The sequence below is a fragment of the Schistocerca americana genome, chromosome 7 (assembly GCF_021461395.2).
Source record: "Schistocerca americana isolate TAMUIC-IGC-003095 chromosome 7, iqSchAmer2.1, whole genome shotgun sequence".
In the NCBI taxonomy this organism is placed as follows: Eukaryota; Metazoa; Arthropoda; class Insecta; order Orthoptera; family Acrididae; genus Schistocerca; species Schistocerca americana.
This window is the reverse complement of record NC_060125.1, coordinates 258570324-258597881: the sequence shown is the minus strand read 5'-3', so window position 1 is coordinate 258597881 and position 27558 is coordinate 258570324. Positions and strand designations below refer to the sequence as shown.

Sequence of the window (27558 nt, the reverse complement as noted above, 5' to 3'; positions counted from 1 at the left end):
TGGGTTTGAGAGAATTCGTGATTTTTACATGTTAAGCACGCCGTCAGCCCAGTGGGACTGTCAATGAACGCTTCGTTTGGACGAGATCAGTGCATTGGGAAGGCAGTGTCAAGGTTACAAAGAAATGTTGTAATTTTATTGAAGTTTATTAAAACATTCAGTACAAATATGGGGCTTAGATTTCTGTGCATTGCACGAGGGAAAAACCTCTTCAGTTAATTTTCTAGGTGCATTGGTGCTGAATGTTTTTGTGTTTGTCGCGTAACATTCAGAACAATATTACGCACTTTTATGCGCCTTAACTTCGTTTGTTACTAACTGGTGCATACTTCTTCTTGTATCGATACTGACTGCAGTTGCTTCATCTGACTGCTTTGTGAGCGCATCTGCTAATTGTTTCCGAAAGATTGTGACTGACACTTTCCGTACATGTAACGCGTTCACAACAGTGGTATTCGGAAACGGTCAGTTGCTAACTTTCGACGCCATTTTACTAACAACCTCAATTGACTGCTACATGGACTCATGTGACCAGACGAGTCAATAGCAGTCTTTCCTTTATTATGTTTAGTAATGATTTTTGGTTTTCGACAAACAACTCTTTTTGTAGACAAGCTTTCCATTCGAATGTTTGGTGGAAAAAACCGAAATGTGTCTTTTGTCCTTCCATCTTAGAACCGTAATTGCTTGAATATTCTGTTTTGGGTTCCACTACCCTCGCTTTAGTTTCATCATTACAGTTTCTTTGGGAATTCCTTTGCGATTTATTCAAAGGGTACCAAAAAAATTTGTGCTATTTTCAAATAATTTGTCAGTGTGAATTCGAAAACTGTAGCAGTATCCTTTATCGTAGAACAGTTTAAACATATTAATGTCGTACTCGCGGCTCTTTTGTCTCAAATATTGCCTGAATATAATTCGTCCTCGGAACGGTATTAGAGACCCTTCGATTCATAGTATTTTTTAAAATTTTTGTTCAGTTCGTCGATAATGAATGAACTTTGAGAGCGATCTGAATGCATCAACTTTTGTATTGCCTGCGAGATGCAGGATTCTCAACAGAATTTCCGAACGATAGCTGCTCGTTACCTCTCGTGAGAATGTTTGAATTAAGCAATATGGATGTATGGAAGGAAGTTTCACCAATCCCGTCCACAAAATCAATCCAAACAAACCGCTTTACTTCATTCCTGTTTGTTGCCACCCATTAATTCAAACATTTGAAAACCTTTGTCGTTTGTGTCGCATAAATACGCGTGTGTTCACTGACGTGTTCAAGTACTTAATCTGCGACAAAGAGTCCACAAAAATCTTCGACTTTATTACGGTTTTGCTCATTTTCATCACTAACTTGGCATCGTGGGCACTCGTAAAACGCACAGTGTTTGGCTGGTTCCCTGGAGGGTCAAATCCTTAGTGAAGCGTCAGACGAATTATCACTGTCGTGTGATGGGAGTCGCATTGCGCGACGACATTTACATGGTATAAATAACGCACTCGATGGATCACTGTCTTCTCCTCGTGACATTTTTGTACAATATGCAACAAAGCTTTGTGAAAGTAACCACTCTTTACTTAACTGTGGCTTTCTCTAACTGATTGTCTCTTGGAGCTCGTCTTCTTACTACATCTGTAAAACTATAGGAAGCTACCGTAGACTATCGTAAGTATGCGTAGACTACTGTAATTTTCCTAGGAGCCTTGCTCAGTTAGGATCGTAACCGCGTTACCTGTACCTTAGGTGCTTTACATAACTGTCGGACGTTACTTCATTTCGATCGCATTGTCTGCGTATGAGATCAATGCCTTACTAGTTTCCAGGAGAAACTGGGAACGGCGAAGCGTCTAGAAACTGCGTGAGGGCCGCGTAACCTACGGAACATTAGTGTTCTGTGCATTTATCCTTCTGTGTGTATTATTTGAAAATAAACAGTATTTATAGCTAAATTGAAACTGTCAGTTTTTAAATCTGGCTTTACTGGAAAACTGCTGATATGTAAGGCGAAACAGAGGGATGTTGTAGTAAATATATATATATATATATTATTTATATTATTTATTATATATATATATATATATATATATATATATATATATATATATATATATATATATATTTTATTTATCATTTAGGGCTAGAAAACGCTATATTTAAAGAAAAAAAGAATAAAAAGGAAAAACGCGACACCAAAACGTAACAAACGTCATTTCAGTACTTCGCCGACCTTAATAAAACACGTTTCTGTTACTCATAAACAACTTCAAATTTATCAGTAATGACAGGAAGCGATTGCATGCGATCATTATGAAGAACGTTCTATTGAGGACAAAATAACAACAGTGCACAGATATTTTATGTTTGTGCATGTAAACTCTACTTGCATAAAAAGTAATTGTTTTGGTTACATAAAAGCGCCAAAGTCACGCGATCAACTAATTTTTGTTACTTATAAAATTCAATTTATATTTTTAAGGATACAAAATACACAATGGAATAATACTGAACGACGTGCGGTTCTAATTATGTGCAAAACAAAGAAACAAAAGACAAACAGAAGGCGTCGACTTCCAAGTTTCTCTTTCATACATTCATTTATGTTCGTTTCCGTACCAATGCTACCAATTCTAAAATTTAGTTAGTCATTTATGTACTGTACCAAAACTACTGAACTCTAATTTCGGTAGAGCGCAACTCTATTCCTTACCATATAACAACCATTTATACACAAACTTAACTACCGTCAAGTAGTGTACATACATTGTGCTTGCTAACTCAGCGCCGGCCGTTGTGGTCGAGCGGTTCTAAGCACTTCAGTCCGGAACCACGTGGCTGCTACGGTCGCAGGTTCGAAGCCTGCCTCGGGCATGGATGTGTGTGATGTCCTTAGTTTGGTTAGGTTTACGCAGTTCTATGTCTACTAATGATCTCAGATGTTAAGTCCCATAGTGCTTAAAACCATTTGAACCACTTTTTACTTACTCAGCTCGGCGGCAGTTGCGAACAAAATTTTCCTTCGAACGCCTGTGCGGTAGGTGGCAAACACGGCCTGACCGTCGGATGGGTTGCTGCTCCGGCAGGCGCAGCATTACATACTCGTTTATTCACCAAGTCGACACACGTCAAATGGCCCCCAGCACGCGAGACCACCACCTCAACGGAAAGTACAGTAAAATCGGCTCCGTGTTCAACTTGTTGATTAAAAAAATGGCTCTGAGCACTATGGGACTTAACTTCTGAGGTCATCAATCCCCTAGAACTTAGAACTACTTAAACCTAACTAACCTGAGCACATCACACACATCCATGCCCGAGGCAGGATTCGAACCTGCAACCGTAGCGGTCGCGTGGTTCCAGACTATAGTGCCTAGAACCGCTCGGCCACTCCGACCGACCAACATGTTAATTACATACTGCTCATGTTCGTTGCAAGTCAACTATGTAACTATATAATCCTCTGGTTTCGTTTGAACCAGGATTCTGATGATTGCTAAAGCCGAAACGCGTAAAAATGGATTGATAAACGGGGAATAACTGGTTTCTAGTGTTCTCTGCGTTGCAGATCCTTTCTCTGCAACCAGTTCAGCAAATTGCAGACTATTTAAATTACATATTGTTTCTCAAACTCGTACCTGATCTAAATTTCAAAGTGGTCGAAATAGTATTCTTCGTTCTATAAACGAATAACGCACGTCAAGTCTCTTTCTATAAATGTATACCGTGCTAAAGCTTACTATTAACATGATTTTCAGAAGCATCGTTAAAGGCGTGGAAGAGAAGACGTTCACCTGATACCGCTGTCTTTCGCGTGCTCTCGTCTGAGACAGTAGATGCCTGACACAACTGTAATTGTCAATCCATCGCTGATGTAAACTGCTGATTGTAAGAGGAAAATGCATCTCTCAGTCATATTCGACGGGTCTCTGCAGTTTAGATCTTTTTCTTTATGAATAATCACTCTTACTTCTCAGGCCACCTCAATTTATTAAAATAAATCTTGAGTAATTACAGTGCGCACATATTAGAGCAGAAAAGTAGGACTATCCTTGAGTGCTAGATGGACGAGATGGGAAATTATGGGGTTTTGGCGTTCGCAGCATCTTACAAAAGAGATATCGTCTTTGGCACGCTGATCATCCTGGTTAGTTAATAGTGTTCCACCTACTCACTAGAGTAACTGGCCACTGACATACAACTGATACAATTCTGACCACTTTAGCCTAAGGTTTTGTTGACACTCTTCCAGTTATAGCAATGGTAAAGTTGGCTTAATTAATATGTTTTCCATTCCATGTTTATTCAGTTTAAGCTACTGTGCTACTTAATCTCATCAAGTGGCCAACATACAGACACATACACGGAGGTGACAAAAGTCATGGGATAGTGATACGGACATATATAGAAGGCGATAGCATCGCGTACACAAGGTATAAGGGGGCAGTGCATTCGCGGAGCTGTCATTTGTACTTAAGTGATTCGTGTGAAAAGGCTTTCGGTCTGAATTAATACACTTTGAACGCGGAATGGTAATGACAGCTAGACGCATGGAATATTCCATTTTGGAAATTTTTAGGCATTCAGTATTCCGAGATCCGCAGCGTCAAGAGTGTTACGAGAATATCAGATTTTCAGGCATTACCTCTCACTACGGCCTACACCTAACGCCAAGAGTAGTGTCGTTTGCCTAGAGTTGTCAGTGCTAACAGATAAGCAGCACTGCGTGAAATAGCCGCAGGAATTCATCTGGGACCTACAACAAACGTATGCGTTATGGCAGTGAGGCGAAATCTGGCGTTAAAGGGCTGTGGCAGCAGACGACCGTGCTAACAGCACAAATCGCCTGCAGCGCCTGTCATGGTCTCATGGCTTTGTCGGTTGGCCCCTAGACGACTGGAAAACCGTGGCCTGGTCGGATTAGTCCCAATTTCAGCTGGTAAGAGCTGATGGTAGGGTAGCGCAGATCCCACGAAGCCATTGACTCAAGTTGTCAACAAAGCACTGTTCAAGCTGGTGGTGGCTTATCAATGGTGTAGGTTGTGTTTACATGGAATGGACTGAGTTCCTGTGATCCAACTGAATCTATCATTGACTGGAAATGCTTATGTTCGGCTACTTGTAGACTATTTGCTACCGTTCATTGATTTCATGTTCCCAGACAACGATTCGCCGTGTCACCGAGCCACATTCGTTCGCGATTGGTTCGAAGAACATTCTGGACAATTCGAGCGAATGATCTGGCCGCCCAGATCACCTGGCATGAATCCCATCGAATATTTATGTGACGTACTTGAGAGGTCAGTCAGTTCGTGCAAAAAATCCTGCACCGGCAACACTTTCGCAATTTTGACGGCTATATTGTCATTGCTTAATATTTCTGCAGGGGACTTCCAACGACTTGTTGATTACAGGCCACGTCGAATTGTCAGTCATAAGGAGGTTCGTCGCGATATAAGGAGATACACCGTGACTTCTGTCTCCCCAGTGTACAGCTGCAAAGGAAATATACTTCCTTTCGATAGCAGTTGTAGAAATGTCATGTCCATTATGATTATCCGGGCTGTTATGCCGTGGTCGGTTGATGAATTTTGTCTCAATTCCCAACGTTTTGTCTCCCTGGCTCGCTAGCGGCATAACAGCCCGGATAGTCATAATGGACATGACATTTCCGGCCGTGAAAGTCTACATTTCAGTATCAATTGCAGAAATGATCTACGGAATATGTAGCTAAGTAATGTTTAGCAATGTCCAGAGGGCTCACGCAACTGACTGGCGTGTAGTTGTGTGCTGTACCTTGGCTTGCACTCCGGCATGGAGGCGACCCACGGATCCAGGTGGCGGCCGGTGAGGGCTGGCGAGCACGTTGCACACCGGTAAGGCCTCCGTCTGGCCGTACCACTGCACCAGCGGCCGGCCCGTACACGCCTCCACCCATGCGTGCGTCTCCGCGTTGAGAGCGGCTCCTCCGGTGAAGCACAGACGCACCTGCTGCATTGCCGGCCGCAGTCGGCCTTCCGGAGAATGGCGAGCCAGCGATACCCACTGGTTCGGCGGCATGAAGATGGCGGTGGGCTGCGGAAAAACACGCGTCACCTTTGCCCTTCCTGTGACTCGTCTCGCTACACTAGTGGCCAAAGCGTAGCCAAATTAAGAAATGAGCACATTTCCTCAAATGGGCATCGGAAGCTTTAAACTGCGAGATTACTCATTAGACTTTTGGTATAAAAATGCATGTAAAATATGTAATTATAAAAGTTATGGAACTTAACGATACACATTAAACGAAAATTAAAAACTACAAACTGTCTTATACCACAACAAAGAATTTATAGGACATACCGGGTGATCAAAAAGTCAGTATAAATTTGAAAACTGAATAAATCACGGAATAGTGTAGATAGAGAGGTAAAAATTGACACACGTGCTTCGAATGACATGGGGTTTTATTAGAACCAAAAAACTACAAAAGTTAAAAAATGTCCGACAGATGGAACTTCATCTGATCAGAATAGCAAGAATTAGCATAACAAAGTAAAACAAAGCAAAGATGATGTTCTTTACAGGAAATGCTCAATATGTCCACCATCATTCCTCAAAAATAGCTGTAGTCGAGGAATAATATTGTGAACAGCACTGTAAAGCATGTCCGGAGTTATGGTGAGGCATTGGCGTCGGATGTTGTCTTTCAGCATCCCTAGAGATGTCGGTCGATCACGATACACTTGCGACTTCAGATAACCCCAAAGCCAATAATCGCACGGACTGAGGTCTGGGGACCTGGGAGGCCAAGCATGACGAAAGTGGCGGCTGAGCACACGGTCAAGAGATCTTTCACACGTCTAGCAATATGGGGTGGAGCGCCATCCTGCATAAACATCGTACGTTCCAGCAGGTGTTTATCAGCCAAGTTGGGGATGATTCGATTCTGCAACATATCGGCGTACCTCTCACCCGTCACGGTAGCAGTTACAAAACCGGAATCACCCATTTCCTCGAAGAAAAAAGGCCCGATAACGGTTTGTTTTGTTCTAATAAAATCCCATGTCATTCGAAGCATGTGTGTCAATTTTTACCTCTCTATCTACATTATTCCGCGGTTTATTACGTTTTCAAATTTATACTGACTTTTTGATCACCCGGTATACCATCCCTAAGGGTAGACAGGATAACCAATGAAGAAACTCTCAACTGATTGCGCAGTAATGAAATGTATGGCATTGCTACACAAAAGGAGGGTCAGTTGATAGAACACATCGCGAGGCACCAACAAATAGTCGTTCAGTAATGAAAGAAAGAGACGGGTAGAGGGAAAAACTTTAGGGAGAAACCATTGCTTGACTACAGTCAAATTACATGAAATGATCCTGCGGTATTGATGGCAAGGAATCCTCAACTGCGTAAGTTTGGCCGCCGAGGTGCAAGTCTTTTCAGTTTACGCCATATTGGGCAACCTGCGTGTCGATGACGATGAAATGATGATGAGGACAATACCCAGTCCCCGGCGGAGAAAAGATCTCCGACTCGGCTAGGAATCGAGGCCGGGCCTGCTGCATGGTAGACGCCCTGGCCACTCAAACTAAGGAGGCGGACTCGATTACAATAAGCAGACCCAAATGAATGTACTACCAAGCTCAAAAGCGTCCCAATAACTTGAATTTCATTTCTCCTCATTCGTACGTAGATCAAATAAAGTAACTTTCTTGCAAGTCCTCCAACCTCTTTCCGCTTGACTACAGAAAATGGTTACAACAAACTGGTGGAGAAACTGCCCTGTATAGCAATTAATCTAGATATAAAATAATAGCAAAAAACCTGCAAATATCAGGAAATATGTTGTTAGAGATGGGACAATCTTTAACTCTTGAAAACTCAGATTTATTACAATAAACGACATTTCAAAAACCAAGTCTCATCTCGAAATTATATGATGAAAATGTTTATATTGCGTTGGGTTCCGGGTCACCTATCCGGCAGCTATTGTCCCCAATAATTAACGACGAAGGCAACTCAAGTACTTTCAGCTGGTTGTCCCACCGTTTGCTACAGGTTACCTACTTATTCCTGCTATGAGATAAGAAAATAATGGTTTACGTCTTGTTAGGTTGAGACGGAATTTTAATCTTGGACAATCGTGCTTAAGTTCTTGTACGTCCATCCGTTTGACTGGAGGTTTGAGGGACTGTGGCCCTTCACTTATGTAATAAAATGGAACACCTACAGCCATCCTTATGATGTTGTTTATTATATGGCCACCAGTTTCGGTGCTTCAGTGCACCACCTCCTGCCTTAACTGACGCTGAGAGGATTGACTCTAATCGTGGCCAACAACTATGAACTGGTTTTCGCAGACTACCTGTAACAAAGATGTTGCCTCCAACCATCAACTACCTAGTTTGTACTGTTGGGGCAGGTCGGGGCGCTGAGCAGACTCGTCTACACTCACCGAGAGCGAGGTAGCCAGGGAAGCGTGAGTCTTGGCCGGCTCTGTCCTATACATTTCATGTAATACTCAACGAAGCGTAAGTCGCCGACGCTGGGTCCAGTAGGAAGATTTTCATTAGGCTGATTAACAACCCCAGGGAGGGTCTCCTGGTAATTAATGCCGTGCGACCGTTTCATCTCATAACATCTAGTGGTTCTCGGATCCGAGGGAACGCCTGTTGCCAGACAACACGTGCTTACAGTCAAAAAATCTTTCAGAATTTGCATGCACTATAATATTTTTCTTGAGTTTCAAAATCGAATCTAAAAATGGACACAGAAATATCGATGTTCCACAAACGGGTATTATGTTTAGTACAATAGTCCACTCCATGAAGGAAAATTAGGGGAAAAAATCGTGTAATCGCATATTTTTGCACTGTGCTGGGAGGAAGTGTCCTGAAAGACGTACTAAACATCTTGACTGTTTGGGTGTGAGCGTTGGAGTGGGGGGCTGGGGGGTACTGCAAGGTCACTTTTTTATGTTTTTCTTGAATAACTCTAAAAGCGCGGCTCATAGTGAATATATTTCCCAGTACAAAATTAAAGTACATTACGTCTCTGCATGTCCATCATTTCACAAATGGCTGCAGTACCTCGGCTGTTCAGTATAGTACGTCAGATCAAATACCTTCATTGGTCTAGATTTCCAAATGGTTATTTTATTTGGATATCAGTTTCGGGATATATTGCGCAATTTTCAGGCCCCCCCGACCAACGTGTAGGAAGGATCCCATCTTTGGTCCAGTCAAAACACGGGCCAGAATTCAGAGACGCATCTGTATGTTATTGAGACAGCGATCACTTGCCACAACACCTGGCTGGTCGGCATACTAAACTACTTTACATTTCACGTAAAAAAAAAAAAGACGTTGGTACTGGTTTTTCTCTAGGTCTCATAATTTCCGCGTTTCAGGTTGTTAAAAATATTATTCTAACGGCATAAAACTAGTATTTATCTTTAAATGAACTGGGTTAAAAACGAATATTAAATATGGATACCACATCTAAGTACAGGAGAAGGGTATTAGGGGTAGACTGTATTCTGAGAGCGTAAGAGAGTGGAGAGAGGAGAGGTATGGGATAGAAGTGCGAGGGAAGGCAGATCGCCGGATTACTTCCCTCCTTCATAAGTCTGCAGACTGAAGGTCGAACAGGTGATTCCCCACTCCTATCTAGCCCATTGCCTCACAAGAGGCAAGTACAGAGTCATACGGACCCTTCACACAGTTCCTCGACAGTCACTGGCGAGAGTGTGCAGACGTGGGCGGGAGCATTTGTTTCCCAGAAAATGCAGGTGAATGTTACTAATACTATAACCAAAAAACGCATACCCACAGAATCTACGTAAATCTGTGCAAGCTGTTCTGTCCTGCTAAAGGAGAAACTGACGCTTAACCGTCTCCTATGGCGTTCTTGCGGGAGAGGCAGCGTCCCCCACCATGAACGCTGCTCACCTTTCAGTTTGGAGACGGACTGTACCTCCTTAGCATTTACTATCAAGTTCACTTCTGTGGTACACAAAACGACTTCACTGAGCTCGTGTTTGTATAGTGGAATTATTTTTACTTTACTGAATGAGTACTTAGTATGTAAAAAGCTCAACAACTGGAGGTGTCGAGTGTCCACCACTCTGAACAGCCTTTTGCAAGTGCAACATGCTGTAAATATGCATCCAACAATATCGATTTCATTGCCTCCAGTGCATCTGTCTGGAATACCTTTCACAGCCCGAGGCCTATCAAATGCATCATCCCAGCCAACTGTCTGGAATACTTCTCACAGGACTAGCGATACCAAAAGCATTATCCCATCCTCAGATCTCCCAAAATCTGAAGAGGCCCAGAGGCTTAAATTTTCTCCCTCTACAGCAGAAGTAGGTCACCTGCGCGTTACAGAACTTCACATATTTCAACGTAAGTCAAGCGACGCATTACAGTAAATTGCTGCTTTACACTTGATCAGTCCCATTACAAAAGGAGTATTCACACCCATCAGCGTAGATAAACTGTGGGTGTATGCTAAGTGACTCCACACAGCGCAGCCCACTCTACAAGTGCCAAAAATTCTTCGATAGGAAAGATTTATGCAGTCCACCAGTAATACTGTTAATACTGGAAGAGGTGTAGTAACGTTTTGGTCATTCATTAATTCACCACCAAGTGACTAAAACACAATTACACACGCTCCACCATGCACTGTCGACGACATACAGATGTAAGGTGCCACATTTAGGAGTCCAGTCCCTTTCCTACCAATACTATGTAGGCCACTGACAACATCACACTTACAAATTGAAAACACAGGGACGTATCTCATATAAAAGCTCACTTAACACCTGCAAATAAGTAGTCATCCCATAAGCTGAAAGTGATCCCACTATGTAAACACGTCCTCAGTAAAGTTATTTTGTCTGTTCACATAAGAGAACTGGACCGGAAATGCTGGGGAGGTAAAGGACGTCTGTAAACTGAAAAGCGAGAAGCGTTTGTATTGGAGGAAGTCACCTTTCCCAGAAGAACGCTGCAGCTGCCGTACTGGATGAGTAAGAATCAATTTCAGCTCTAGCAGCGAAGAACAATGTGCAAAGATTTACGTAGATTCTGTCCATATACGTTACTTGCCTTACTATTATTAGTAACTCATCTCTGATTTCCATATAGCGCTAAAACACTTCGAGCAAAGTAAACACCGCCCGGCGCGAATGAGCACTGCTTCGCCACCATTCGCAAGGAACTCCGTGGAGGGTCCGTATAACTTTGTGCAACACCCTGAAAGTTGCTTCTTGTCATGTAGTGGGGTAGGTAGGGTGTGGACTCACCTAATTGACCTTCGGTCTGCGCACCTATGAAGGAGAAATGTGAGTGAATACGATCCGGCGATCTACCTTCCCTTGGGCTTCTACCCGACACACCTTCCTCCTCCATCTTTGTTACACCATGGGAACACAATTTATCCCGTAATACGACTCTTCTGCACTTATATGTAGTACAAACATTTTAAATTAGGTTTAAACCAGTTCACTTAAAGAGAAACATTAATTTTATATCGTTAGGACAATATTTTTAATATGAGCCTCTGTTGATCCATCATCATCGAGCAAATCTTCGGATGAAGCACTTGGGGCACGGTTTGGAATTCACGACATCCAAGAATATGTGGCAGGGTGTGACAATATCGTTTATTTTTGAGAGATGAATACGGGGCCTGAAGATGGCATAGAGGAACGCCGAAAGCCGGCCGCGGTCGCCGAGCGGTTCTAGGCGCTTCAGTCCGGAACCGCGTGACTGCTACGGTCGCAGGTTCGAATCCTGCCTTGGGCATGAATGTGTGTGATGTCCTTAGGTTAGTTAGGTTTAAGTAGTTCTAAGTTCTAGGGGACTGATGACCTCATATGTTAAGTTCCATAGTGCTCAGAGCCATTTGAACCATTTTCAACTCCGGAACTGGTAACCAAAACAAAATACACTCCTGGAAATTGAAATAAGAACACCGTGAATTCATTGTCCCAGGAAGGGGAAACTTTATTGACACATTCCTGGGGTCAGATACATCACATGATCACACTGACAGAACCACAGGCACATAGACACAGGCAACAGAGCATGCACAATGTCGGCACTAGTACAGTGTATATCCACCTTTCGCAGCAATGAAGGCTGCTATTCTCCCATGGAGACGATCGTAGAGATGCTGGATGTAGTCCTGTGGAACGGCTTGCCATGCCATTTCCACCTGGCGCCTCAGTTGGACCAGCGTTCGTGCTGGACGTGCAGACCGCGTGAGACGACGCTTCATCCAGTCCCAAACATGCTCAATGGGGGACAGATCCGGAGATCTTGCTGGCCAGGGTAGTTGACTTACACCTTCTAGAGCACGTTGGGTGGCACGGGATACATGCGGACGTGCATTGTCCTGTTGGAACAGCAAGTTCCCTTGCCGGTCTAGGAATGGTAGAACGATGGGTTCGATGACGGTTTGGATGTACCGTGCACTATTCAGTGTCCCCTCGACGATCACCGGTGGTGTACGGCCAGTGTAGGAGATCGCTCCCCACACCATGATGCCGGGTGTTGGCCCTGTGTGCCTCGGTCGTATGCAGTCCTGATTGTGGCGCTCACCTGCACGGCGCCAAACACGCATACGACCATCATTGGCACCAAGGCAGAAGCGACTCTCATCGCTGAAGACGACACGTCTCCATTCGTCCCTCCATTCACGCCTGTCGCGACACCACTGGAGGCGGGCTGCACGATGTTGGGGCGTGAGCGGAAGACGGCCTAACGGTGTGCGGGACCGTGGCCCAGCTTCATGGAGACGGTTGCGAATGGTCCTCGCCGATACCCCAGGAGCAACAGTGTCCCTAATTTGCTGGGAAGTGGCGGTGCGGTCCCCTACGGCACTGCGTAGGATCCTACGGTCTTGGCGTGCATCCGTGCGTCGCTGCGGTCCGGTCCCAGGTAGACGGGCACGTGCACCTTCCGCCGACCACTGGCGACAACATCGATGTACTGTGGAGACCTCACGCCCCACGTATTGAGCAATTCGGCGGTACGTCCACCCGGCCTCCCGCATGCCCACTATACGCCCTCGCTCAAAGTCCGTCAACTGCACATACGGTTCACGTCCACGCTGTCGCGGCATGCTACCAGTGTTAAAGACTGCGATGGAGCTCCGTATGCCACAGCAAACTGGCTGACACTGACGGCGGCGGTGCACAAATGCTGCGCAGCTAGCGCCATTCGACGGCCAACACCGCGGTTCCTGGTGTGTCCGCTGTGCCGTGCGTGTGATCATTGCTTGTACAGCCCTCTCGCAGTGTCCGGAGCAAGTATGGTGGGTCTGACACACCGGTGTCAATGTGTTCTTTTTTCCATTTCCAGGAGTGTAAAATAACACCTCAACTACACTGCTGTTGGTGAATTTCGTTGATGAATGTATTTAATACTCTGCGATTTTTGTATCCCCTACAACACGTAAACTATTAGTCACTGAGAAAGATGAGTCAGACCACTTTTGTAGGATATTTAATGTAGTTTAATTTTGTACTGGGAAACGTTTTCACTAGAAGGTGCAGTTGTTGAGTCGAGAAAAACCAATAAAGTGGCCTTTAAACCACCTCCTCCCCCACGATCACTCCAACGTTCACACCCCACTGGTCAGGATGTTTAGTATGTTCTTCATGACAGTCCCTCCTATCATTGTGCAAAAACGTGGGATTACACGATTTTTCCACTAAACGACCTTCTTTGATGTCCTCTGACTGGGCTATAGCACCGGTACAAAATATCGATTCTTTTGTTTCAGGACGTGTACCTTAACAACAGGAAGTGACGTGATAATGAGAATGAGCAGATGAACCATCAATTTATTTTCAACATGTAAGAATACTCTATTGATGACACTGTTGTGGTTTTCCTAGAGACACGTGGATTATTCGTTGTTAATAACTTGAAATGAATGAATAGTTGTCTCATAAATGGACTTTAAACATGAAAATTTAAAGAATGAAGTAAAATGTTAAAAACGACAACATCCTTGAAAAATTAAAGTGTTGTACCTATATGGTGAAAAATAAAAAAAATTAAATTTACATTTCTATAGGGAGAATATTTGGAATATTAGTATTTACGAACAATGTGTAGCTCATAAGGAAAGAAAGATTACATGTCAAAGGACTCCAGGCGTTACTACTAAGCTATAATGAAATGAAATGGAGTTGCCTGCCGCCTGAGTAACGGTACTATATCGTGTGCGCGATCGCATTAAAAAGAATAGCCATAAGAGATCTGCCTTCCTAGGGAACAAAAAAGTCATCCTCCCAGTTCCTAGTATAGGTCATTAGATGCGCGCGTCTTCATAATTCTCAAATGGCTGTTGGAGTAACAAAATAATTGAACGCCAAAACACATTCGACAAAAGCTTACTCCTTTGAAATTCAAATAATGGTTAACATCTGCGAGGCGCTAATTTAAAGTAGCATGCTGTTATTTCCTTCATTTGTGAAGAGGTATTCGTTTCTACTACTTGTCCGCTGATTCTTACTAGTGGTAGTAGAAACCGTTGTCATTGGAACTACTGTCAACCTGTGCGGTCTAACAATGGGTGGTAGTCGTTGAGTAGTTGTTATGCAGTACAGCAGCCTTCATTTAATGAATTTCGTTATCTCAACTGCAAATAAGCACCACATTTGAGCATGAATCTAAAATTCGCTGTCATGAAAACCAGCTGTGAGATACTCGTATGGCGTGAAAGTGTTATAGCCTGTGAATGAAGTTATCTCTCAGTTTTTTCGTAGTCAACAATGAGTTGTAAGTGAGCAGTGGAGCTTGAATGTGCTTATTTTGCAACATTGTGTATTGTGAGGTTTAAAAGCGTGGGGAACGGAAGTGAACAAATTACAGATATTCGTAAGTTTTTGTACCTCATAAACGAAAATAAAAGTGAGGGTGTCTGAAACCGTATCACCTACGATGAAATATCACAAAAGATTGATGAGTTAAACTCAAATATCTCTGTTAAAATCCTAGTAATTATACTGATTGGGTACACAATTAAAGACATAGCTAGTACCTCAGCTGGCTTCTAGTACTGTGATCAAAAAGATAGTAGTCTCCTGGACTGTGTTTCTGGTGGCATATATTACACTGAAAGAAAAAAAAGCGAATGACAGTTTCCACAAGAATTGGATTCTATTGATTTCATAGAAAAATTTTAATTTGATGAATGGCTAACATCACACATAGAGAACACTGTGATTGCACTGTCTGTCGTACATCGTGATCGGTTTACTGTACAGCAGTTAAAGATACACTTTCTAAGTTTTTTGGACTTTTTTGACTGTATATGACAGTACCATTCACCAATTCCAAAACGTTTTATGAATCAGCCAAAATGCATTTCAGTTCCAAAAAGCATAATGATGCAGTTGAAAAGTGAAGTATTATCGTTAATACGACGTACCAAATTAAGAGTGTTGAAGAGGTCATCAATAAGAACCTTGCGAAATTAGTACAAAATAATTGCACTAAGTTGAAAGCAAATCTTTCTTGCACATTGTTTTCTACAGTACTTGATTGCCTTTAAGAGGAAAAACAAATTCGATGCTGGTTTTGATGACTCATTGCAGATTAGTGTGCAGTCAGATGACGAAACAGTGCGGAAGCATTTTGAAAGTATCTCTGAAAATACGAACTATAATTCTCTCTCTGACTGGTGACTAAAAACTATATAACAGGATTTTTCTTGTAGCTAATACTCTGAATGCATTCAATAACTTATTCTTTAGTTTAGCCATGGTTGTTCCCTGACTCCACATGAGTTTGTAGTTTATTTGTTCCATGTCCTTGTATGTGTCTGTAATGGATTAGTAGTGATTTGTGTCCTGTGTGTAACTGGGTAAAATACTGAAATATCTTAGACGTGTGAACAGAAATAATATTTCTTTTTCGTTCTTTCTTGCCATTAATCATTAACATGTAACATTTTGGTATTTATTGCTATGCATATTTTCTTTTGCCCCTTTTTTGTAATATTGAAATATTTGCCTTTTACAACTGTTAGGAATATCATTTTTGCTTAGTTCTACCGTCATGATTACACTACATGTACAGTTTTACATCAGTACCTTACCGTTAATTATTGTGTTAAACTTTTGTATTTGTACTAAGTTTGTGCGAGAAAATTGTGTCTTGTTAGGAACTCCAAACGTCATCGTACATGTCACTTCTCATTTTCCAAACATTTTCTTTCATCTTAATTGGCTTCTTCAACTATAAATTGTAATGTGTGTTCTGTTATGTTTCATTTTAGCTATGCTCGACTTGCCAGGGAGATAATCATTATCACCAAAGCTCACGCACAACTGTTCTGGAAGAGATAGGCACTCAATATCCTAATACGCACTCAAAAACCAGAGTCGAAACAAGGCCCCGGGAGTGACAACATTCCATTAGAACTACTGACAGCCTTGGGAGAGCCAGTCCTGACAAAACTCTACCATCTGGTGAGCAAGATGTAAGAGACCGGCGAAATACAGTCAGACTTCAAGAAGAATATAATAATTCCAATCCCAAGGAAAGCAGGTGTTGACAGATGTGAAAATTACCGAACTATCAGTTTAATAAGTCACAGCTGCAAAATACTAACGCGAATTCCTTACAGACGAATGGAAAAACTGGTAGAAGCGGACCTAGGGGAAGACCAGTTTGGATTCCGTAGAAATGTTGGAACACGTGAGGCAATACTGACCTTACGACTCACCTTAGAAGAAAGATTAAGGAAAGGCAAACCTACGTTCCTAGCATTTGTAGACTTAGAGAAAGCTTTTGACAATGTTGACTGGAATACTCTCTTTCAAATTCTAAAGGTGGCAGGGGTAAAATACAGAGATTGAAAGGCTATTTACAATTTGTACATAAACCAGATGGCAGTTATAAGAGTCGAGGGATATGAAAGGGAAGCAGTGGTTGGGAAGGGAGTGAGACAGGGTTGTAGCCTCTCCCCGATGTTATTCAATCTGTATATTGAGCAAGCAGTGAAAGAAACAAAAGAAAAATTCGGAGTAGGTATTAAAATCCATGGAGAAGAAATAAAAATTTTGAGGTTCGCCGATGACATTGTAATTCTGTCAGAGACAGCAAAGGACTTCGAAGAGCAGTTGAACGGAATGGACAGTGTCTCGAAAGGAGGATATAAGATGAACATAAACAAAAGCAAAACAAGGATAATGGAATGTAGTCGAATTAAGTCGGGTGATGCTGAGGGAATTAGATTAGGAAATGAGACACTTAAAGTAGTAAAGGAGTTTTGCTATTTGGGGAGCAAAATAACTGATGATAGTCGAAGTAGAGAGGATATAAAATGCAGACTGGCAATGGCAAGGAAAGCGTTTCTGAAGAAAAGGAATTTGTTAATATTGAGTATAGATTTAAGTGTCAGGAAGTCGTTTCTGAAAGTATTTGTATGGAGTGTAGCCTTGTATGGAAGTGAAACGTGGACGATAAATAGTTTAGACAAGAAGAGAATCGAAGCTTTCGAAATGTGGTGCTACAGAAGAATGCTGAAGATTAGATGGGTAGATCACATAACTAATGAGGAGGTATTGAATAAGATTGTGGAGAAGAGGAGTTTGTGGCACAACTTGACTAGAAGAAGGGATCGGTTGGTAGGACATGTTCTGAGGCATCAAGGGATCACCAATTTAGTATTGGAGGGCAGTGTGGAGGGTAAAAATCGTAGAGGGAGACCAAGAGATGAATACACTGAGCAGATTCGGAAGGATGTAGTTTGCAGCAGGTACTTGGAGATGAAGAAGCTTGCACAGGATAGAGTAGCATGGCGAGATGCATTAAACCAGTCTCAGGACTGAAGACCACATGGATATTCAAGGCAATACAAACTGAAATACTGGTATGGTGGAACAACGAGCCATCAGCATATGCGCCACTACTGCGACTAATGGATTTCTGGGATGTCGCTAACGAACACATTCCACCTGTCTTGCTCAGTCTACACCTATTACAAATACGTAATGTGTTTCCTGCACCAATGTTACTTCTTCTATGTATGCAGCAGTTACTACTGTTTCGAAGAAGATGCTACATGGTTTTTCAGTGGAGGAAATATAATGTAACTGCCTTCCTGACTCTGTCCTCTAGTTCCTGCATGTGTACTGTTTCATCACTTGGTGTAGTTTTCATTCTTGATTGTAAACTCTTAGAATCTGCATGTGTAATGCTGTGACAACTGTGCGCTACACTTTTACTTTCCTCCCTGAGCAGAGTGGTCTCCTTTAATTTCACTTGCTGAATATCTTTCATGCAATGCTATGTCTTTTGCATTACTCAAATATTTACTGGTTACGCCATACCTTATGTATTTATATAACTCACGTAATCAAAAGTCTAATTTTATTACTACTGTATTATGTATTTGAAAAATGGCTCTGAGCACTATGGGACTTAACATCTAGAACTTAGAACTACTTAAACCTAACTAACCTAAGGACAGCACACAACACCCAGTCATCACTGTATTTGAAAAGTATTTATATAACTCACGCAATCAAAAGCCTAATTTTTTTACTACTGCATTATGTATTTGAAACGTAATTTTTTCTTACAAGTCGAAGCAATTTTCACAGCTATCTGAAGAAGATGGTGTACAGTCAGGCAATCTACTCATACCTTTGTTCAGAATTTCGCCGTAAATTTTATTTTTTGTATCTTTTCTGTGAATTTCTGAGTGGGAATTTGTTCTACAATCCTTGCTATTAGCAAGAAACATCTTTGCAAATTATTGCTGGCAAAACGGGGACGAGGGGGGGTTTCCAACGTAGCATTCAGTGAGAAGTAAGTCAGACAGTCAGGTGTTGGTCATGATGCTGAGCGGCCTGAAAATAAGTAGCAGACCACAGTGATGCAAACGCAGCAGAAGTGTGAAGGTATTCTGGTAATATTGTCGCTGCATTGCTTGATTGTGCATGATTTATGATGAGGTTGCAAAGGACATGTTTTAGCAGGGTTTTTGATGATTGGTTCGGGTGAGTTAGTTTGACTGTTGAGACGAGATTAAAGGAGCAAATTATCTGCTCAGTTGGCTTGCACTCATAGTTGTAGATTTACTACTCTTTTACCATCTCATTAGCTAATTACACGACAGAGTTATATATTACAAGAAGCTAACTTTGTATAGATTGTTGTAATTGTTAAGGGATGAGAGTTTCACAATATAGTTTTTGAATAGTAATCTCTACTACATCATTCAGTATGTTCAACTTCTTCCGCCGTCTCCTCTTGAAAATTGCACTCAGCGGAACACAGAACTAAGCATGATGTGCTTATGTTAGTTGCTTTTCCTTGCTTTACACATGGGCAAGACTTTTCTTTTCTTTAGGTGGTTTGCTGCTGTGCTGCATGTTAATATTCAGCACTTCTGAGCAGTACCGAGTTTCGGTAGCCACAAGTTTAAGTTACGAAAAAAATTTAGGGCCAATTTGACATCGCAGTCAGGACAATAAGATCATTTACAGTTAAGCATTGTCTTTCAAAACTATTATCAGTATCATTTCAGGTAAAGTTCAATTCAGATCTCTTTTCTTTGTCAGACATTTTCATTCTTACAGTACAGAGTTACGAGTTCGTGGGTATATCACAACTGTCCGAAATTTTATTTAGTCAGTCTGCGTGCGTAAATTTACAGGCCATTTTCACTGAATCATTTTGGTTAGTTATTCTTTCCTAGTTAAGTTTGTAATTTTATGTAGAATTTTTTCTCTGTTAGCTTTAGTGTGTTGGAACTTCAAGAAACACATGCCGTGACGTCACCCATTGTAGCACTGCTAACAGCACTGCAGTATTATTGTGACATTCGCATTTAAGTAAGAAGCTGCGTGAAACTCGAAAAAGTTTGCAATGAAAAGTATGAGTCGCTGTGATTTTGCATTTGGTGCATGTTACACCATACGTTGCTGGAAATGAAATTCAGCGAAGATATTGAATTTTCCGTGAGACTTGTGAGGAGGTCCCTATCTGTCTCCAATCTCAATAAAATGGAATTTATGTAGCACAGTCATTTCTGATCGCATGTATGTCAATATAGCCGGATATAGCTTTTTTTTTGTATCCAGTACCGTAATTTTTAAAAAGTCACTGGTAGCTAGCGAAAAGAGAATATGCTAACATAAAAATAAACGTGAAATATTTTGTCTTATGTTAAGAAAACCAACCCAACGAGGTTTCCTGTAAGGTATTGACCTCTATGGTCGCTTTTTGGTCTTTTAATAAGACACTCTGCTTCAAGATTCTAACTTTTGCTAGGTGAGTTTCTGAATTTATACTGCGTTTTGGCAAAAGAAGCACAATTGAACCAGCCAACAAGATAAATGTAGCCGTTATTCAGAGTATATTAAGCTTCTTAAAATTAGAAATGGTAAGAAATGCAGACAAATTAAATCGCCTATTCTGTTGCAGTTTTGGTAGAATCGTGTAAGCCATCATATTTTTAATAGTAAGCCTCTGGAATGGAAATTTACCAAAAGAATTTTCTCCCTGTTCTCCATCTGAAAATACGAAAATAATTCACAGCAGCAGATAGTGTAATATAGTTTTGTTTCTATCTCTCTTCAAAGGGGAGTGGTCAACTTCTTCACCATACATCTTTTAAAGTGCTGAAGATATATTACACATATTTATAACCTATTTTCAACCTTAATGAGTAGTCTCAAGCGGTTCATAAAGTAATGAATATCACGCTTTTGTAACCTTGTTATCCACAGTGAAGAGGCTTTAGATATGTTTTTCCTAATAGGACAGTGTTGCATTTTTGCTGCCAAATAGAATTAACCCAATAAAGCTCTTTTCGTTGAACACATTCACGACTTGCAGAATTTTGCCAACCATTCGTCAACATCAGTATCACTGATAACTTAAAAGATGTTTCTGGTAAGAAGTTTCACTCTCTCACACTGTAAAGGGACAGGAACGGAAAGATGATGCACTGTTCGCTGTACTTTTTCATGTGTCAGAAATAATGAAGTCTAGAAACAAAGTCCTTTGGTAAATTTCAGTCCCAGCTGTTCATCGTTAATGGTGCACTGGATTACAGGATTCCCAAGGAATTGTAACAGAAGATTTATTTTCACCTGACTTTTTAAGCTTTCTTTTTTCAGTAGTGTCACAAGTGACGACTTTTTGAAAACGCATAGAGGGTCTTTATTTAGATGTCATGTTAAGTTTTGCTTATTTTGCCAAACCACAACAGAAATTGAAGAAACTTTATGATTATAGTCGTAAATGGAACGATATTTTATTATCACGCTACACAGTGAGGGCACCAAATATTTTTTACCAAATCGTTCTTTAAAATCGCAATAACAACGTTGAGAGGTAGTTCTTATACGTGCAGGCAAACAATATAGTCGAATGCATTGTTGTCTGATTTTGTACAGGAAGAGAATACATTTGTGAAAATCGATTTTTTTCACTGTAAGGAAAGGTTCACGTATTCTAATGAAACAGAGAGAATCGTTTCGAGAGTTTACTACATTGTGTGAAAGTCTCCGATAAGTTCTGATAAGTTCCATGAAGGCACTAGAATGTCCATGTCTACATTTGTTTACGTTTTGAGAAAGATCTATGCACACTTGCGACAAATCCTGCACCAATTTCAATTCTACTATATCGTCAGAGGAAAAACTTGCAGTTATCTTGATGTATTGTATTGTATTGTATGTTAACCGGGGACCTAAAAACGACGGAGAGGCTCCGTCCCCGCCGCAGCCACAGTGGTCCACAACCCCACGACGACTACCGCAGTCCACTTCACCCCTCCGCCGCCCCACACCGAACCCAGGGTTACTGTGTGGTTCGGGCCCCGGTGGGCCGCCCAGGGAACGTCTCACACCAGACTAGTGTAACCCCTATGTTTGCGTGGTAGAGTAATGGTGGTGTACGCGTACGTGGAGAACTTGTTTGCGCAGCAATCGCCGACATAGTGTAAATGAGGCGGAATAAGGGGAACCAGTTCGCATTCACCGAGGCAGATGGAAAACCGCCTAAAAACCATCTACAGACTGGCCGGTTCACCGGACCTCGACACAAATCCGCCGGACGGATTCGTGCCGGGGACCAAGTGCTCCTTCCCGCCCAGAAAGCTGTGCGTTAGACCGCACGGCCAATCGGGCGGGCATCTTGATGTAAGTAAAAGTTAAACAACTTTTTGCTTTTTAAAATTTTATTTTAAACGAAAACAGCATTACGCAAGTCAAACGATTTCATCTAACTTCACCAGTGGCAAGAAATTTGCGAGACATATTTCTGAATTAATTTTGTCAGAACAGGATGACACAATACTATTTACATGTCGTCAGTATTAAGCTTCATTGCTATTTCATTCAATATCTCCATCCAGTCGACCTGTTTGTATATTGAGGATGACTAGAGTGCTAAATTACTGGCGTTTCTTACAGGCTGTGATAATTTCTTCAAAAAATATAGCTCGCAGCTCGCTGCACACTCAAGAAACACGAACTCATTTGTGTTGCACGTGCACGACCTGCTGCACATTGTTACCATAAACTGCATGCACCTCCCGAAATGCTTACTGCCAGGACACTTCCATATCATTAAACAAGTTTGTGTTGTGTGCTGGTTGCCTACTCATCCTCATTAACTCACATTTTTCTACATTTACAGCTAGCTCCCAATCATGACACCTTCGCAGCTGTTCTTTGAGCTCATATTGAATACTGATTCTAAATTGTTTGAAGTTCATTTGTTGAGATTTAATTAACTTGGTTAGATACGATATTTCAGTGCCTATGTTGCTCCGAATTACAATGAAATGTCCCTTCAGACATGCATGAACCTCTCCCCTTAATGGGATTATACATAATGGATCTACGAGTACAGGGGCCCTACTCTGTATCTTTCCGCCATTTTGCCGATCGGTTCGGTGCGCTCGTGTAGCGAAACAGAGCCCCAACATTATTCAGTAAGCATTTCGAAAGCAATGCCGAACGGTCCTAGTGAAATGAAAAGCTGTTGTCAGTTGTCCTCTCGCCAACCAATGGAAAGCAATTTGCTTCAGACCCGCGCATGCGCGCTGCAGCGCCATTCTTCACAGAACCGAAAAGTGTGGTTAGAGTACGTAATACTGTTCAAATTTCGCTGACCACGGGATTCCATGAATGCATGATAACGATAAAGTATTGACTGTGTTTTGGAAACTATCATAAATGTCACATTATGTCATTTTATTCTCATTTACATCGACGTCTTGTTTTGGATTTTACGTTGCAGCATATGAGTCAGGAATGGAGTGTAGTACCACATTGAACAAAGTCACCTATAGGAACACCCGAAAAATTCGTCTCTTTTTTCTGTTTTCCATCGTTCCTTAGTTACTTCAAAATTCATTGAGGTACGTTCCGTCTGTGCAGCTAATTGAAGGCAGTTTGTTTATTGCCATATGCGTTTCGCTTCCTTTATTCATGATGATGCTTCATAAATAAAAGAAGCGAAATGCGAATGGGAATAAACTGCCTTCAATTAGTTGCATGGACGGAACACATCTCCACGAATCTGGCAAATTATTTAAGAGGGTGTCAAAGAATAAGAAAATGCATAGAATGTGGTTGCAGCTCACCCCTAGAGATCCAAATGATGAAGTAACCTACTTCCCTATATGATATATCAACGATTTCGTTCAAAAAACAAAATTTAAAAAAAATCGACTTTTCGAGAGCGTGTGGCGACTGCAGCTATAGAAGTTCGTTGTAGTTTATAACATGCATCTGATGAATCAAAATGTTTCATATATGGTCATATAGTCTGAAAATATTGTGGCGGGAACCTTTCATCTCTGTCTACTTTTGTTAAGGATTCGATCGCAGATAAATACCTGTGACAAGCTAGAGTATAAAGACGATTTACTAGTATCATTCGCAGTACTTTACGTTGTGCTCTTAGATTCCTGTCTGACCACACTCTCTGAAACCGCTAAGTATTCCGAAAAAAATAGTGATTTATGTGTGACAAGAAGTAGTATAAACGTCATTGTCAGTTGTTTCACGCACAATAATTTAATCTTTCGTTTCTTAAACACATGGAAGTCGCGAAATCGGAGATACTCGTTCCTGAGTAAGCGCGCTATTACGTGTAATTTACATCGAATAATTCAGAAAAATGTTTAACTTTGACGAGTAACGAAGTCTCAGAATGTGTTGCAAACACGAAGAGGAAAGAAATATATTTTCCCATTTGCCCTTTGCCACGGCCGTTCGTCGCCTTATTTTTCTTCCCAGTTGGTTTATTTGTCATCACAGATTACACTGTAATACCACGCGTTAGAAAACTTTCAGTAATGCAAAACATACATTTTAACTGTATCGTGGCCAAAATTAAACTAGTTACAGTATTAATATTCAATCATTCATATATTACTCATTTTGTCTCTTCACTACTACAACGTTTATGTTATGTAATTCCATTCGGTGGGACGCAGGCTGACTTCGTTGCCGAATGATGCGGGAGGAAGCCGTAAATGCATGACTTCACAAAATTCCTTTGTACTGTTACTTAAAAGTTTTAACGCGTTTCGATAATTAATAGGTAAACCATTTACGGAAAAGAGCATGCAAAGTCACTAGTAATTTCAGCTAACACTCATGTAATATATATAAGCAGAACCTATGTCTCGATAGTTGATGATCTTTAAACTCTTAACTGCATAAAAATAACAGGTATTTTGAGAGAATAGTGACCGAAAACTTTTTTTATGTTATAATCATTCACAGTAACAACCTAGCCTAACCATGTTTCTAACAAAGGAAATAGTCCATTACGAACTCACTTTCGAACTTGGTGCATCCTTTGGTGAATCTTTAGTAACACAGTCACTAAATCCAAAGCCAAAACCGCACAATATGTTTAAAATAACAAATTATGGGTGTAAATAAACCACAGCTAACTGTACGGCAGGGTCATACCGAAATCCAAAACCTCTCGGTATAGTTGTCGGCGGCAGGACCGTTCAGTAACAGGTCTCAGAAGCTTACTGAATAGGAAATTCGGATAAAGAACCGAAAATGACGTCACTACCGAGACGAGCCTTTTGCACCGATCGGTATGAACGATATAGAACAGGGCCGCAGGAGAAAACACATGGTTGACGACATATGGAAGTTTGAATTCGGCAGGGAATCGTGCTCGGATAGCCATATGATAAGATGACCGCTAGCGATAACCGGGAAATGCCGGTTCGAGTCCCGGTCCGGCAGAAACCTTCGTTGTCGTCGTTCCACTATACAGCTGATGGTTGTTCACATTCGCAACGTCGAGTACGTTTCATGAACTTGTTTAAAGGTTATACCTCCGCGAAGCAAATCCAATCTGTGAATGAATTTTATATTTTGTGGCCTAGCACTTTTCGCCCCCTGCTCCACGCAGTGCTATTAATTCAGTTTTGGAATCACTGACTTCACATACCTCAACCCGTGAAGTTTAATTTAGTTTCCTCCTCCTCTTCAGGATACTTCACTTTTTTTTCAAGTAATGTGTTTTGTTCAAGCCTTGATAACATGTTTCAAATATTCCCGTTTTGCTCCATAGTGTGAATCTCTAGACGTTTCCTGTAGAAACGCTTTCTGTCTGAAGATAACAAGACTACTGTTAAATCTGTTGGAGGACTTAAAATATAAAGTGGTACAATCTCAATTTCAGTCACAAACCCAGTCCCATTAAATCAACATGGATACAGCACCTTCAAAGACAAATTACCCCAGTGGGTCAAATCCCACGGTTGAAAAACCGCAAGTGGTCTATTCGGATTCTGGGGAGACCACAGAAGTGTGCATGGAGGTAAATCGGAGTACCTCAAAACCCCGTAATAACAAAATCAAACCAAAATCTAGAATTTGGCTAATGACATTTAACGTAAATTCTCTCTTAAAAATGTGAAAACTAAAAAACATCCTGGACAAATCCAGAGAACGTAAAATCAAAATTATTGCATTTCACGAATCACGATATACAGATGAAAATCCTTTTGATTCGGAAGGATACAGGATATACAAAGGAAAACCTGGAAACCGAGCCATGGCAAATTGTCCACAATTTGGAACTGGATTTATAATAGATACGTCAATACTTAATTCAGTCGCAAGTTTCATATCTTACTCGGATCGGCTCTCCACGATGACAATAAAATCAGCTAATAAGATATACACCCTAATTAACGGACATGCACCAACTAACATCACTAACAAAAACAAAATAGAAGAAGTAGAAGAATTCTGGAACCAAGTAGATAATATTCTCCAAAAAATCCCAAATAACCATGTCAAAATCCTTATGGGCGATTTCAATGCACAAATCGGTAAAGAAAAGAAATATCGATATTGGGTAGGTAAATGGTCAGGGCATACACAGACCAACCGGAATGGCATGCGACTCATTGAAATCTGCAAAAACCATGACCTATTTTTCAAATCAACATTTTTCAAGAAAAGAGCCTCGAAAACGAAAACTTGGATCTCACCTAATCCGTTACTAGGTGAATATCAGTTGGATCATGTAATGATCTCCCGCGTAAATACAGTAGAAATCATGAAACTTAAAGTCCTTAATGGACCAGATCTAGATTCCGACCATTACCCAAAAAATTCTCCCTAGATGTCATTCCAGAAAAAGAAAATTCACTAAGAAATCTCCACACCGTAAATATAATGTACAAAAGATAAATGGCAATGAACAATTTACAAAAGAAACGCAAAATTTAAAACCACAAAATTGGCAACAACTGCAAGCAGGACTTTGAAATGCAGCTCAAACTGTAGCACCGCAAACAAGAACACATAAACACCCATGGTGGACAGATGAGTGTGACCAACTGATAAATCTCAGACAACAGGCGTGGCAAAATTGGTTGTGCAACATAAATCAAAAGACCATGGAAGATCTCAAAGATACCAGGAAAACAGTCACAAAAGCAATACGAACAGTCAGTAAACAACACGAAGCCAAAAAATTGCAAGACATAGAAAATGATTTTAAGAAAAACAATTGCCGAAATTTCTACAGAGTATTCAAACAAAAATTAACAAAGTACTCTCCTCCATCACTCCAGTTCAAAAATGACCGTGGGGAAATTGCTCATACCAACACCGAAAACTGTGAAATTCTTACAAAATACTTTTCTAAATTACTGAATTGTGAAAAGCCTGCAGAAAAATTTGAGTTCCATCGTACACAACGAAACCCAGACTCAAAGCCACCAAGTTTACAAGAGATTAAAGAGATAATTCAGCCACTGAAAAATAACAAAACATCAGGAGAAGACCAAATCATCGCAGAACTATGGAAAAATGCAGAAGAAAATCTTATTGCAAAACTCAAAGAAGTTATACATGAAATCTGGAAAACTGAAAAAATCCCCATAGATTGGAGGACTGCAATCATAGATCCTCTGTACAAAAAAGGAAGTAAAACAGACCCCAACAACTATCGTGGAATCTCTTTATTGTCAATAACATACAAAATTCTGTCTGAAGCCCTACTAAACCGAGCAGAACCTCAGCTGGA

At 41.1% G+C, this 27558-nt stretch overlaps 1 protein-coding gene across 1 annotated transcript in view; it reads right to left on the bottom strand.

Annotated features, from left to right (window-relative positions):
- Positions 1-27558, bottom strand: part of LOC124622066 (4-coumarate--CoA ligase-like 1) — a 90417-nt gene that overhangs the window by 21199 nt on the left and 41660 nt on the right. Inside the window, exon 5 of the mRNA XM_047147638.1 lies at positions 5789-6067. Coding sequence (XP_047003594.1) covers positions 5789-6067 — 279 coding nt within the window. The remainder of the gene's footprint in view (positions 1-5788; positions 6068-27558) is intronic.